Below are 15,254 nucleotides of genomic sequence, written 5' to 3' on the forward strand. Positions count from 1 at the left end.
AATCGGAAATTACATCAGCATGGTAAAATTTGTTCAGTTACAGATCTGCGCCTATTATATCAGTGTGCCCTTTTCTCAAATAATGCTTCTTACCTTTTCTTTTTTGTCTTTTTTCCTAGTTGTTGTTATATAATCTATAAAGAAATAACATTTTACTTGTTTGTAACTTATATGGCCACTCAGACCGGCTAACTCGTGAGATAATGCACTTAACACAGCGCTGGATGGTTTCTATTCTCCATCTAAATAGTCTTTGATCTCCTGTACATTTGAGCGTATTATCTCAGTTTACTCGAATCACCACATCATGATAAATTACTTCAAAATGACAACATTAATGACCAGATGTACATTTTTCCAAGAATACATTAAACAATTCTCAGTCCGGTTGAAGCATATTAAACTCAACACAAAAACGTAATCCCGATAGAATAGGAAAAAAGCCATGAATCTGAGTCATCTCTTGTTTAATATGTATTTCCCAGGGCACATTATACAATTATAACATTATACAACGTACATTTACTCCATCACATTAATGCAAAGGAGAGCAAGTAGAAAATACAACATTACTTTAATAATAATAATAATAGCAAAAAAAAATCACGTGGAGAGTCATAATGCACAGGCAGCACCAAACAGACAGAATGACAAAGCTAACTTTAACTGAATTATAACTGCCATCATTTAGAATTAAACAAACTTGTATTTGTGATGATCCGATCTGACCAAACAGTTAATTGGGAAATGTTTGCACTTTGCAGAGTACAGTACCGGCAGTTCAAGCATTTTCATAGGATCTTCTAATTTGTAAAAATTAAAAACGACTTTGATTCTCGAATTCATTCTTGTTCAGTATGGCTGCTGTTGTCACCCGAAAAACTTTTACCCAGCAAGCGCCAGTCCGGAAGCCAGAAACGCGGAAGTGTGAAAAAGGTTCCTCAGAAACGGTTGTGGTTCCGAGCAACACACAAATGTAACCAGAATCACTACTATCCGTTTTATAAATATACATAATGTGTATAGCTTTTTAAAAAAAATGAAATTAAATGAAATTTATTTTTTTTTTTTCAGAAGGGAGACTTCAATACTGTTTTTGTTTCAATATTAATTAAAATAATTAATTTAAAATAATTTCCCTCGTAAAAGAATTCAGTATGTTTTTCAATTGAGTTGTACAGGTTATACTATAGGTCACATTAAAGTAGGGCTGGACAATAATTCAATAGCCTATCAATATGTATCGCTATATAATTATTTTTCAATAGCGGTGAAATTATTTTTAAACACATTTCCGATATTTCGATATACATTATCAGTGTTTCCCATATTGATTTATTTGTGGCGTTTGACTTCGTTACATAACATAAGCACTGCACGTTTCAAAATCAAAACGCGAAATTAAAGAAATTAATACTTTTATTTAGCAAGGATGCTTTAAATTGATATAAAGTGGTGATAAAGACATTTTATAATGTTACAAAAGATTTTTTATTTCAGATAGATGCTGTTCTTCTGAACTTTCTATTCACCAAAGAAACCTGGAAAATTTCTACTCCGCTGTTTTCAACATAAATGTTTTTTGAGCTGCAAATCAGAATATTTCTGAAGGATCATGTGACTGGATTTTCAAATAGAAAAGTTATTTTAAGTGGTAAAAATATTTCAAAATGTTACTGTTTTTGCTGTATTTTGGATCAAATAAATGCAGGCTTGGTGAGCAGAAGTAATTCTTTAAAAAACTAAAATCTTGCTGTTCAAAAACGTTTGACTGGAAGCGTATGTTAGCCTATATTTTGAAATTAAAGATATTAATATTAATAAGGTGAGTCTGAGATGTTTATTTGACAGTGATTTCACATTTCTTGTTTGTATGAAGGCTAAATACAAATAAAAGGTGAACATTAATTTATTTGTGCTGCCCCCCAAAAAAAAATATTATTTAGTTTTATAGGAGGAGTTCATTGACTTGGCAAATTCATTTCTCATAAGTTTGTTGGTACAGACATCTGTTGTGGGCATTCTTGGCAGTTTTTATGAGGCCGTTTTTAATAGTGTTCATATCGATTTCGGAATTATATTGTGTTGACCAAAATGAAGAAATATATCATGATATAAATTTTGCCCGCATCGTCCAGCCCTACATTAAAGGTGGAAAAAGTTGAAATTATCTAACTTGGTCTCATTTTTTTACACCACAGAAACCTGCCATTTTAACAGGGGTGTGTAGACTTATACCACTGTAGGTATTTCCATGAATGTTGTGCATTACCTTTCTTCTGCAGGGCATATTTAGAGTTTCAGTGCGAGAGCGCCCTCTGGCTTATAAGAATTCTCAGCCCAAGTCTGACCCGAGCCCATCTTTTTTCCCCTTCTACCAAAACAGCTTATACTACAGTTCCAGCTATTAAAATACTTCAGTTTTGTATGAAATGGCAAAGTTATTGTATTTCGTTTCATTATTTTATTAAGTTAATTTAGAAAAAACTTTGGAGCATTTTTTTTGTTAAATATAAGTTTTTGTTTTTTAAAGTAACGACCAAGTGGCAGACAGAGTTGATCATAGCCTTTTTGATCAATTAAGCCTTCTCAAATCATCACGACTTGTCTACAATTAAATCTATAGTTATGAAACAGCTCCACAATGATAGTTTAAATGCTTAACCTAGATAAATGTGCACTGACGCATATCCAGTCATTTGTGCAGAGAGTGGAAGCTGAAGCGTGCATTACAAAATGCGCCAGAGCGTTCATTTGTATTGGAAACATTTCAAAATACGCTGTCATTTTTGCTCATAAAGGTAAGAGTAATAGGCTACATTGTTCGGAACTGTAAAGGGTCTACTTTTATTTGTGTGCACTCAAAATATCAACAAAACGTGCTTTTTATAAATTAAGGGGAAAAAAAGCAGTTTCGGTTTTGAGCAGGAGCGCTAGGGCTGGGTATCGAGTTCGATACTTTTTAGGCACCGACCGAATTGCCTCGATACCACCGAAAAACGTCTTGTCGTTCGGTACCAAATTTCGATACCTAAGGGGTTAATCTCATCACCGTCAGTGAGCCAATAATCCTGCAGCACTAGGTGTGTTTGACTAGAAACGGCGACGTGCTGATTGATCAGTGTTTGACCTCCACGAGAGCGTTTCGAAAGTGCACGGTGCAGTCCGCTCTTTATATCGCGCGGTTTGTTTATTATACACAGACTGAAGCTCGCGTGACGCTCGCGGTCATTTCAGCATCTGCCGCCTCACTAAATGAGGACATAAACACATGAACAACATCTCCAGACCTGCTCTGAAAGTCACTTCATGAGCATTTTACTGTTTGATTCGAGTAAAACTAGCGTCATATCATATACACACAGAACTGTAAAGGTATTCCAGGCAACCCGTCAAAATAAAAGTTCGGTTTAACAGAAATATATTAATATTGTTCAGCATAGTACATACTGCTACTACTAGGCTACTATTAAAATTATTGAAACTTTTTTTTTTTTTTTTTTTTTTTAGTAATGATCACACAACAGTTATTCCATGTTTTAATTTTAAACCCCCCCTTTGTTTGCCAAAATAAATACACTTTGATTTTCAATAATTTAAAGATAAATTAATGTTTTATGTCTTCATTTCAAAACCAGATACAGAACACAGAATTTCTGAGGAAAAATAAAACATTTCATAAGGCTATTTTAAGTATAAATTTAAATAAACTAAGTTGTTTTTATGCATTCAAATAATTAGACATAATTATTATGAATATAAGCTAGACATCTTGCTTGTTTGTAGGTGACCAAATACTTATTTTACTGAGGAATTTACCAATTAATTCATTACAAATCCTACAATGTGATTTCCTGGATTCTTTCCCCCCATTCTGTCTCTCATAGTTGAAGTGTACCTATGATGAAAATTACAGGCCTCTCATCTTTTTAAATGGGAGAACTTGCACAATTGGTGGCTGACTAAATACTTTTTTGCCCAACTGTATATAATGTGACGTTGAGAAACCAATATCGAAAGGGGACATCTCCAGTTACTGATGCATCCTCGGTTCCCTGAAATGAGGGAACGCGATGTTGTGTTCATGTCGTGCTACTTCTGCTCAGGGTTTTTCATAACTTTTTTATTCATTCAGAAGGTTTTAAGGAAATGAAGTTAAGCATCACCTTATGTGGGAGGGCGTGGCTGCCATAAATTCGCACACTTGATCTCCATTGACTATTGCAAGGCAAAAGTGTCTCATTCCACCATTTCAGGGAACTGAGGTTACATGAGTAACTGGAGACATTATAGTTTGATAGAACATTTATTATTGTTTAATAAATTATTTCGTACGTTTGGAAAATTACTAGCTTCTCCTATAGTCTGGTGAAGCTCCAACCAATATTAACTTTTGATAGGTTTTTGTGATAATAGTTCAGAATCAGATTCAAAATCATTTTAATTAAACCACTTTAATAATGCACCAGAACTCTTCGTCTCTCTACTTTCTACATTTTTTGCCGGTAAATGGACGGTCATATAATAGTTTTTTATGTCCTTTTTTAGATTCCTTATGAAAATGGATGCTGAGCTGCTTCACTCCCCTGTGGTTGGTCTGGCGGAGGAGGAGGAGGTGGACATGACTGACTGGAACCTTCCATTGGCCTTCATGAAGAAACGCCACACAGAGAAAATTGAGGGATCCAAAGCTTTGGCTCAGAGCTGGAGAATGAAAGACAGGGTGAGGGAGTTTTTTTATGTTATCTTTTGTCATTTGAGCATCAGACGAATCAACTTGATTGAGCATTGATTGCTGTCTAATTTCATTGTTTATGTGTGTGTTTCTTGTTGTTGTCTTGATTTAGTGTCATTGTCACTGCAATAATCTTGGTAGTAATTGGTTTGACATGCATACTTGTTACTATTTAGTGAGTGACTGACTAGTGTGGTCAGTTGATGTAGATATGTAATGAATCCTATAGTTTTTTCACAGTTGATGTGTTTATCTAATGTGGAAAGGAAACAGTGGGCATTTGTATAAATAGGAGGTTTGTCAGTTTGTGTGCATGACACTTGCAGCGTAAATTTATGGAAAAAGTACTTTCACAACAATTCTACATTCTTATTACCATCAATTTAAAAAGTTTTAATGTCAGGTGGAGCTTTACTTAGACTAGTAAAATGAAACGTAAAATGCACAAATAACATTAAATTACTTTTGTTTCTAAATAATAAAAATAATTGATGTCATAAAATCACAAGATTTGATTTATAGGTCAGACAACATACCCTATACAAAGAATAAAAATCACAAACATGACACAGTTTATTAATAAGTAAACATATTTTTAAAGATGAAAATAACTCGAATCAGAGGAGCTCTAAAATAATTGTAACTTTTTTTTATTTTTTATATAAGAGACAAATGGCGGCATCCTTCAACTGAAGTCATACCACCCAGGCTTTGTGTCGACAGCTCAGTTTAGGGCTGGGATGATACGCCTAATTGATACTATTATGATACTTGGGTGCTGAGTTGATATGTCTTGTCATTTTTAAGAATTGCGATTCGATATTGCATAGTATTGCGATTTTTTTTTTATCTATTTTTATTTTTTTAACACTTGGCAATGAGGAAAAATGTAATTATAAAAACTGTACATGGAGTATGAGCCTTATTTACAAAAACAATCCATCAGACATCACACTGAGGATTATTTATTACATGGTAAAATGGTATGAAAAAAAACAAAAAAAACGCTTTGATATAAAAAGTGCTACAGCGCTTTAAGCTCTATTAATTGTGACGTAGTGATTCTAGTTATGCCCGTTAACTCAAATCACACTTCACAGAACAGTACAAAACAAAATAACCACACTTACAATTGCAAAAATATTTATTTTTAAATTTTTTTAGTTTAACTCAAAGTGGGACTCCTTTCTTTTCACTGTACCTTGATATTCAAAGCATATCAACGTACACAACAAATAAACAAAAATAAAATCATCTCATGAATAAATTACCATATAGGACAGCATCGGTTCAGCAGACAAAGCTCTCACTCACATGCGCGCACCTGTGTCTAAATGGATTTGATTTTATTAATTTCCTTCGGCCTACTGACTCCTCCCACTTAATAGCTTTGGGCTCTGTTGTTCGTTTCCGTCACACTCCCCCTCCGTTGGACAAAGCATCTCATAGTTCCTTAGGAGATTTTGAATCATGAAAATCCTAAGAACTATTCATCATCTGAGGATTCCTGGAAGAGGTCGATAAGCTTTTGTCTGTCTTGTGCTTCTACTTCAGTGGAAGTTGGAAAACCGTGCTTTAAATTGTGAACATGAACGACACGGACAGCTATTTGGTAATTCACTGGCCCCATTTGTTGAATTATGATTCCCCCATCCCCACGAGGAGCCACTACCCATGGCCCAGACACACTCAAAAGCTGCAATACACATAGGAAAGGACATTGGCTCCATTTATCCACAATCAAACTGTTCCATATACAGTTCCAAAATGTATATAGTATATTCCTGTGTTGTATGCATGCTCCTAGGTTATAGTAGCTTAGTTACAACTCTGTAGTACTGTAGTGAAGCTCCAATTACTTGGATCTAGACATATGAATGTATCACTGCTTTAATGTTTTCCAAACCCTTGCATGTTAGGTATCAAAATGACTCTCTTCTGATTCCCAGATTAATGGTGTATATTGTCACCATTCTCTTTTTACCATACTTTGACTTAATATTGGACAAATCCTCCAGACCACCATAAACCATGCAAATAAGGTGTTGAGTGAGACAAAGGAATCTCTCCCGCTCAAAATTCACACCTCTACATTGGTCAATCTGCCAAAGATGGGTGTGACCAGGGACCATTAAAAGGCCCTAACCCAAACCCATCATTGCTCTTTTCCCTTTGAGACACACTTTCCAAGACTCATCACCCTTGAGTCGAACCTTCTGGCAGTTTTTATCCTCAAGTAACTTCGTCAATTCGCTGTGGACTCTCTGATCTTCAGAAAAACCAGACAAAAGCCTCCAGCTAACTTCTACTGAACTCATCAAGGACCTCTGTTGTCTACCGCATCCGGACTCTTGTTCAGCAACAAAGCCATTGCAAGTAACCGTTTCCAACTAGTTAGATGCGGGTCTAAGTTTGGGCCCCTTTGTTAAGGTGATTTTTGATTCTCTGATGATTCTCACTAGGTTGTGGTTAATTGATGCTAAATACTGCCATTCTTTGTTTATTCTCTCTCTCTCTTTCCTTACTTTCCTTCATTCTGTATATATGTGTTTTGCTTAGTCTAGTTGTGTGTTAGCTGTAGTTTCATTTATTAAATTCATTGTATTCACAATTGATTGCCTCTTTGTGCTGCTCACAATTTGGAGTCACTGAATGTTGATCTTGCTACATGCGAAGTTAATGCTAGTACTGTATAAAATAGGAAAGTTATTCTTTCTTGGCCAGGAAAATCATCTTTCTTATAATTGATAAATTATTATACTGTTGGTGGACAAACAGATTAAATCGTTGTTATATTGATTCTGCTACAGTTAATTCTAAGATCTGATCTAAATATTCATAATTAAATATAACCAGTTATTAATAATTATAAATATTTCCCCTTTTTGAGCATAATTTGCTACATTTTCCAGTCGTGTTTTAGATCTCCGCACAGCACAGAAACGGCATTGTTGAAAATTAGCAATGACCTTTTGCAAGTTCTTGATACTGGTTCACATGCAGTTCTTGTTTTGTTGGATTTAAGTGCGGCATTCGATACAATTAATCATAGTATTCTGCTACATCGGTTTGAAAAGTTGGTGGGTATTTAGGGTGTCGCTTTGCAGTGGTTGGCTTCTTATCTCAAAGACAGAACCTTCTCAGTGAGCATTGGGAAGTATTCTTCTTCGTCGGCTCCGTTGTCATGCGGTGTGCCCCAAGGGTCCATTTTAGGCCCTCTTCTCTTTTCACTTTACATGCTTCCCTTGGGAACCATTTTTAATAAATCTAAGATCTCCTACCACTGCTATGCAGACGATACCCAGTTCTATCTTCCAGCAAAAACTGACATCAGTGACTCTTTGGATGTGCTTTACAACTGTTTTGAGGAGATAAAAGGTTGGACGGCTAATAATTTTCTACAATTAAACGAAAGGTAAAGGGAAATTCAGATTTTAGGCCATTCTAGGACTTCATCTGTTTTTAATTTAGGGTCTCTCTCTGCCAGTGTTCAACCCTATGTAAGAAATCTTGGGGTTACATTCGATTCGTTACTCAACTTTGAGAAACAAATTAGCACAGTGGTAAAGGGCAGCTTCTTCCATCTGAGATCAATTGCTAAACTGAAACAGTAGTTGCCCCATAAAGATTTGTAGACTGTAATCCATGCTTTCATAACATCACGCCTGGATTACTGTAACTCCATTTATTGTGGCCTGCCTCAAACGGCAATTTCTCATCTGCAAGTTGTCCAAAATGCTGCAGCGAGGCTTCTTCAAAAAAGAGGGATCACATTTCTCCAATTTTAGCGTCTTTACAATGGCTTCCGGTAAAGTTTAGAATTGATTTTATAATAGCTGTCTTTGTGTACAAGGTTTTATCTGGCCTTGCACGTAAATACATCAGTGACCTTCTGATTCCTTACTTTCCTCAAAGAGCACTTAGGTCTAATAATCAGCTTCTCTTAACTGTCCCACGTTGTCACTGTAAAACCAAGGGTGGCCGGGCTTTTTCAGCTGCAGTCCCTAAACTTTGGAATAGTTTGCCTGTAAATGTGTGACTTGCTCCTTCACTAGCTAGTTTTAACCCTCTGAGCCCGACAAACGCGAATACGTGTTTTGGGGCAGATTTTCCTGATAAGGCAGAAATGATCGTTCGTGCCATTTTTGATCGTTCAGATAAGAGCAATACACCATTCGAATCTGTAAGGGGTCTGCTTTTATTTGTATACACTCAAAATAACAACTAAACTTTGTGCTTTTGAAGAATAAAGAAAACAAACAGTGTGTGCTCTGTCTTCTCCGTCTCCGCGATCTGTTTTCAGAAATGCGTCACTAAAATGAAGTGTAACTCAGCGAATACTGAACACACAGACATGAGTTATATCTATAGAAAGCTTGAAGTGTCTTCTTTCAAATGAAGTCATATCGAAAACAAATATTCTGTGATGAAGTAATCCGTATGAAACCAACACGATGTTCAGTCTGTCCCGTCTAACTCATTATTTTTAATGAGATCCCGCCCCCTCGTGTTCACATGTAAATAACCACGTGACCCGCGCGCGCTTGGAGACACACAACATAAATACGAAGACTGTTCATCGCTGCTATACTGTTAGTTTCTGGAAGAAGACGCGCTGAGTAAAGGCTGGATTTCCCTCAAAATAACAGCAAGAGTTCATCAAGTAGAGAAGATCGATCTGATGAGTAAGTAATGTTTCTTTTCTGCATTAGTTAACGTGTTATTGTGACATAAACTTGAACACATTACTAGTTGGGTTGTTCCCAAACTACAACACGATGAATGCTACACATCTAAGAATGTTTAGACCACGTTTATTATTAATAATCTGTTCACAAATATATTTTAATAGCGTGCTAAACGATAACAATTAGTTCTCAGATATAAAATATATTTTTTTATAGTGCAAAGTTCATCCTTTTATAGCAAAAAGCATGCGTGAGTCTATGGCTGCAGAATCATATCTTCTATAATATAAAATCATACATGATGTTCAGGATGGCTATATGACTACAAAATCATAGTTGGGTTTTCCCCAAACTATAATTCCTGACTATAATGTTTGAAATCCAGTAAAACATTTTGAATATGATGGGCAATTCATTGTATTTAAATTTTGTACGGCGCGAGTATGTTTTCATGCTCTTTATAAAACAATAAATGTAATATGAGAGTACATTGTAACATGATGAATGCTACGAGTCTAAGTATGTTTAGAACATGTTTATGATTAATAGTATACTCTGTTCAAAAATAGAGTATAATTGCATAACAATAATTAGTTTCTCAAAAAAAAATGTTCTTTTTTTTTACGATAATACAAAGCATGAATGAGTCTATGACTACAAAACCTATATATATATATATATATATATATATATATATATATATATATATATAGATAGATAGATATAGATACAGATATATATATAGATAGATAGATAGATAGATAGATAGATAGATAGATAGATAGATAGATAGATAGATAGATGCTCCTGATATAAACATGCTCTCAAATGTTTTTTCTCTTTTTTTTTTTTTTGGTTGTTTGTATTTTATTGAATCAGACACCTGCACCACAGATGATGAATCCTGCTGACTTTCAGTCTCTTCCAACTGTTTTCCTCAGTTGGAAGAGAGCAGTTGGAAGAGAGCACTGCACCAACATCAGCAGTTCAACAGTTTCTTCTTGAATCCATGGAAAGTAGCAGAAACACTTAAATAACACGTAAATATCAGGTATCAGGGCTCCAGACAAAAAAATCGAGTAAGGAGCCATTGGCTCCTATAAAAGAAAAACTTAGGCGCCAAATTATTTTTTTAGGTGCCACAGAATAAAAGTGGTTTATTTTATTATTATCATTTTATTTTTCCCCCCTATTTTAACATTTCAATCATTTTGTCATGTGTTTGTCTTATCTTTTCTAGGCTTTATCAGCATTTTAATCCATCTTGTAGATGATCAGGTCAACCGAGGGACCAAGGTTCACTTAAAGTGTGAATTAAATGTCTTTTACAACTTGAAATATACAGTCACAAAGAATTGTTCGTTACACAGAATCTATACCAATATCATGGACCATAAGCATCACTTGGCAACTGAGTGCAGTGCATCCTATAAATGTTGTCACGTCTTTCACACATTCAGTCTGTTTTTCTTCATTAGTAAAATGCAATTTTATAGGAGGAGTTGAATCATGTACAACAGAATAAGTAAAAATATTAATATGCAACAGTGCATGAATATAGCAAAACGCTCCTCTTTATAGTTATTTTTCTAGCTGACTGATGAGTTTATGGACACTGAGTGGTTATTCTGTGGTAAATGTATTACAATGCAATGTTTACAAGCTTTATACATTTCCTCAGTTTGAAACAATGAGCTTTTACATAAAACATTTCAGTAAGTTGTACTATAGGCTTTCTTATTGCCTACCTTTTGATCATGTTCATTTCATACTATAGTAGTAAATCGAAATATATAATGGGTTCACTTGCTGCTTTAACTGAGGCGCTAAAGAGATCGCGCCTGAGCATTAAGTGCGATACTCTCCGCTCGCGCGATCCGGACGCATACACGGACCGTGTGGACGCGGGGTACTGGTGTTTATATTACCGAAAGTGTGCGCTTGTGGTCCGCATTAAAGAACACCCAAACCGCATCATTTGAATTTCGTAGCATTTTAAAGCTGATACTTTGTTTATTAAAAAGTAAGACAGCACAAAGCTTTTTGCGATTACTGGATGGCAAGTGCGCTTCAAATAACAGGAAGTCCATGCATTAACAGAACACAGCATATAGACTAAGATCTCGATAAGAAGATCGACCGGACAAGTGTAAATGCATCTGGTTGTTGAAACCACATATGGTAATTTTACTCCTCCCATAATATTAAAATAATAGACGTGTGAGAGCGTTTTATAGGCTATATGGCATGTTATAGTCAGATATGACAGCGCAATGCAACAAGCATCACCGCGGATGAGTAGCGGAGTATTTCTTCAGCAAGAGACGCGCAAACTGAATGAACCTGAAAGTAAGTCGCAGACGCTCAACACACAATCTTCTTCATTAAAAGTAGCGAGACTAGCCTATCTTTCCAGTGCTGATGCCGCGCGCTCTCTTGATATTGAAATTAGCTGATAATTAATAAAATTATCCGTTGCTTTCATTGACGTGAACTCCGTTATATTTGCATATGAAGCGGGAATTGAAGAACGGATTTATATCCGTTTTGCGAAGACACATTTATGTGGCCAAGTGTAAATGGGGAAACGTTTTAACAAATCATATAGATATCCGATCAGAGAAAATGCATGAAGTGACCAGGTGTAAACAGGCCCTTTCAGGTCTCTCTCACTGCGTTCAGCAGACTGTGTGCGGCAGAGACGAGGACTGTTTGAAACTCTTTTCAGTAAAACTTTGATGCGCATGGTCTTATGTAAGTTTAATATGTGAACATAACAAAAGATGTGAGCGCAAAACAATCGGGAAAAAAGTCCTTTCATGCAAATTATATATAGTCGCCAGTGGCGACCTCAGCAAAAACTTCACTCGCAAATTAATATTTTTGGTCGCAAATGCGACCATTTTAGTCGCAGTTTGGAGCCCTGGGTATGATTTATTTGTTTGTCTGTTGCAGGAACGAGTCAAAGTCTGTTCACATCTCTGTGGTTAGATCAGTGTGCGCAATAATGTGTCTTTTGACCTTCATTATGTATGTTTTGATTATACTGTGTTGTAAATAAAATACAAATAATAATTAAAAAAAAAAAATTCAGTCTCCTCACACTCTGTCTTACCTGCCAGTCACAGTCACACTTATGGGCCATTAGCAGCTTTAGGGGAGGGCCCTTTGTCTCTCAGGTGAAAATCACTTAATATTCAGGAACATTACCACTCCCTCGCATATTGGCTTTCAATCACAAAACATGTCTTTAAAAATTTAAATCAATATATTGTTTTCTGTGAATGAGTAAGCAGAATGATTTTCACATAATTGTGAAGTAAATATTCTAGCCTACAATATCTGGTTCTCAAAAGTCTTGTAAACAATTGTTCTGTATGTGTTTTATGGTCTTATTTCAGTGACTTCAAAATTTTAGTTTTTCACTAACCATGCATAAACGTTGTTTTCTCAAAAACACAATCATGTACATAAATGCTGCTAACATAACATTGTAGCCCAGTTTGCGCTGTTTACAGTGTTATTAGACTTTAGCCATTTATATTTTTATAAGCAACTGAAAAAAGCACAAATGTCAGGGCATGTCGAAAGTTCTCCAGGCCCCCAAAACACCCTCAGGGCCCAGAGTTAAATCTGTCCTCAAATCTTATTTGTTTTCTCTGGCTTTTGATTAATGTTAGTTAAGGCTAAGATGTCAATTTGCTCTGATCCTGTTTTGTCTGTTTAATTTTCATATGATGCATTTTTTCTTTTATGCTTTTTATATACTGTATTTTGTTGTACAGCACTTTGGTGCAACTCTGTTGCTTTTTGCTATAGAAATTTTGACTTGACTTGACTCTGTCGGACGCGAGCAAGTCTGGAACTCCCCATCTGGTTTGTATCTCTTTTCTGAATATAGTTGCAACAGTTTTGGCTGTAGTTGTACGAATGGGAAACAGTTATACCCAATGAGTGAAGTAGTCAACAAATACTAAAAGGTATTCATTTTGATGAGTGCTACGGGGAAATGGTCTCCATGATCCGATTTGGTCGTGTGCTGTTAATCTTTTGCATTTTCCCAGCAGATTTCCTTTGGTCAGTTTTTAAGGTTTGGCATTTCACACACGTTTTTACAAACTGTTTTATATCTGACCAAATCCCAGGCCAGAAAGAGACTTCCTGAATTCTCTTGTAAGTTTTAATGACCACTCATGGGGTCACAGTGATATTGTTCCAGTATTGATGACACAAAATCTTTGGGGAGAAAGATATGGTAGTGTGAATGATTCTCGGACAGTGTTCCGTGTTTCCCCTCCCATTATTTTCGAAGGGGGCGGCCCGCCCTACCAACGGCAATCCCCGCCCCCTTGGAGGTCGTTCATTTTATTTAATTTTATTTTCTCTATAGCGCCAGATCCCAACAGAAGTAATTTAAAGTTACCTTTCTAATAGAACAGGTCTATACCTTTGTTCTTTTATTAAACAAACTAAATAGCCTTAGGTCATTTGTCATATTTACACAATGGCATGTTATTTCTGTCTCTAACTTGACATTACATTCGCGCGCTCTGTATGTGCACAGCGGAGTTCCGCCCGAATGCACAAAAACACACACACACACACACACACACACACACACACACAAACAAACGTACGCGCACACGCAAGTGAATCCCACTAGTATTTGTAAATATTAAGCCGCAAAATGACTATTTAAATATGACTTATGCCTGTCTCTGTGTTAATGAATGGCGCAGATGCGCGGTTTTGTTTGCTACTCATACAGAAGCGCGCGTGAGGCTTGCGGTGATATTAACGTCTGCCGCCTCACTAAATGAGAACATAATTACAGAACAACATCTCCAGAACTGCTCTGAGAGTCACTTCATGAGCATTTGACAGTTTCATTTGAGTAAAACTATCCTCATATCATATACACACAGAAATGTAAAGATATTCACGGCAACCCGTCAAAATAAACGTTTGGGTTTCAATTGTAGACATTACGGCATAAATATATTCCTATTGTTCAGTAGAATGTATGTAATAGCCTACTAAAATTATTAAAACCTTATTTTTAAGGAATAATCATAAAATATGTCTTCAATGTTTTAATTGTAATATTAAATCCCCTTTATTTTCCAAAAAAAAAAAGATTTGTTTAATTTTCATTAATTAAAAGATAAATTAAATGAATGATTTTATGTCGGAAACAAATGGAACGGGCATTTTGTTTTTACAAATTATACACTTATAGTTTGTTTCATAGTCCATGAATACAGATCATGCATCACTGCCAGTTTTCATGATCTCTTTAGCATAATTGATATAGTCTTGAAGAAGCCCCATCAGCACAGCATGTGACATCTTTTACATTATCCAGGGCAGCGTCCACCTTTAAAACCACTATTGCATCAGTTTGGGGGAAATGTCATTCTCCTCTTTAACCAGCATTCATCCCAGTCACCGCCTGTTCTTCATCAGTGGCCTAAAAAGAGAAAAACATTTGAAAAAGAAAACATTTAATTAAACTATCCGTTTTCAGATAGAGGTGCATCCACATCAGTAAGGATAGGTAAATAATCTGTTTTATGATTTCAACCACTTTGTGTAGTTGTTTAATGTCTCTTTACCGCAGCGCTCTAGAATGCTATAATGGCAGCACTAGTGTGAGGGGATGTAATATTGTTTAAATAAATATTGCTTTCAGAAAGCTGCTACTTTACTGAAACATTAAAACAGACATGACTTTCACATACCTCACAAATTTTCACGTACGTGGTGGGCTGCTCTTTAAAGGGTTAGTTCACCAAAAAATGAAAATGGTCATAATTTACTCTCCTCCATGT

At 35.8% G+C, this 15,254-nt stretch overlaps 1 protein-coding gene across 2 annotated transcripts in view; it reads left to right on the forward strand.

Moving 5' to 3' along the window:
* The window catches only part of LOC306878679 (regulatory-associated protein of mTOR-like), a 273,686-nt gene that overhangs the window by 13,191 nt on the left and 245,241 nt on the right, over nt 1-15,254 (forward strand). For both annotated transcript variants that reach the window (XM_079431159.1, XM_079431160.1), the window contains exon 2: nt 4,549-4,723. In XM_079431159.1, coding sequence (XP_079287285.1) covers nt 4,556-4,723 — 168 coding nt within the window. In that variant the 5' untranslated portion in view covers nt 4,549-4,555. The remainder of the gene's footprint in view (nt 1-4,548; nt 4,724-15,254) is intronic.

This window comes from Barbus barbus (assembly GCF_936440315.1).
Source record: "Barbus barbus genome assembly, chromosome: 13".
Classification (NCBI taxonomy): domain Eukaryota; kingdom Metazoa; phylum Chordata; class Actinopteri; order Cypriniformes; family Cyprinidae; genus Barbus; species Barbus barbus.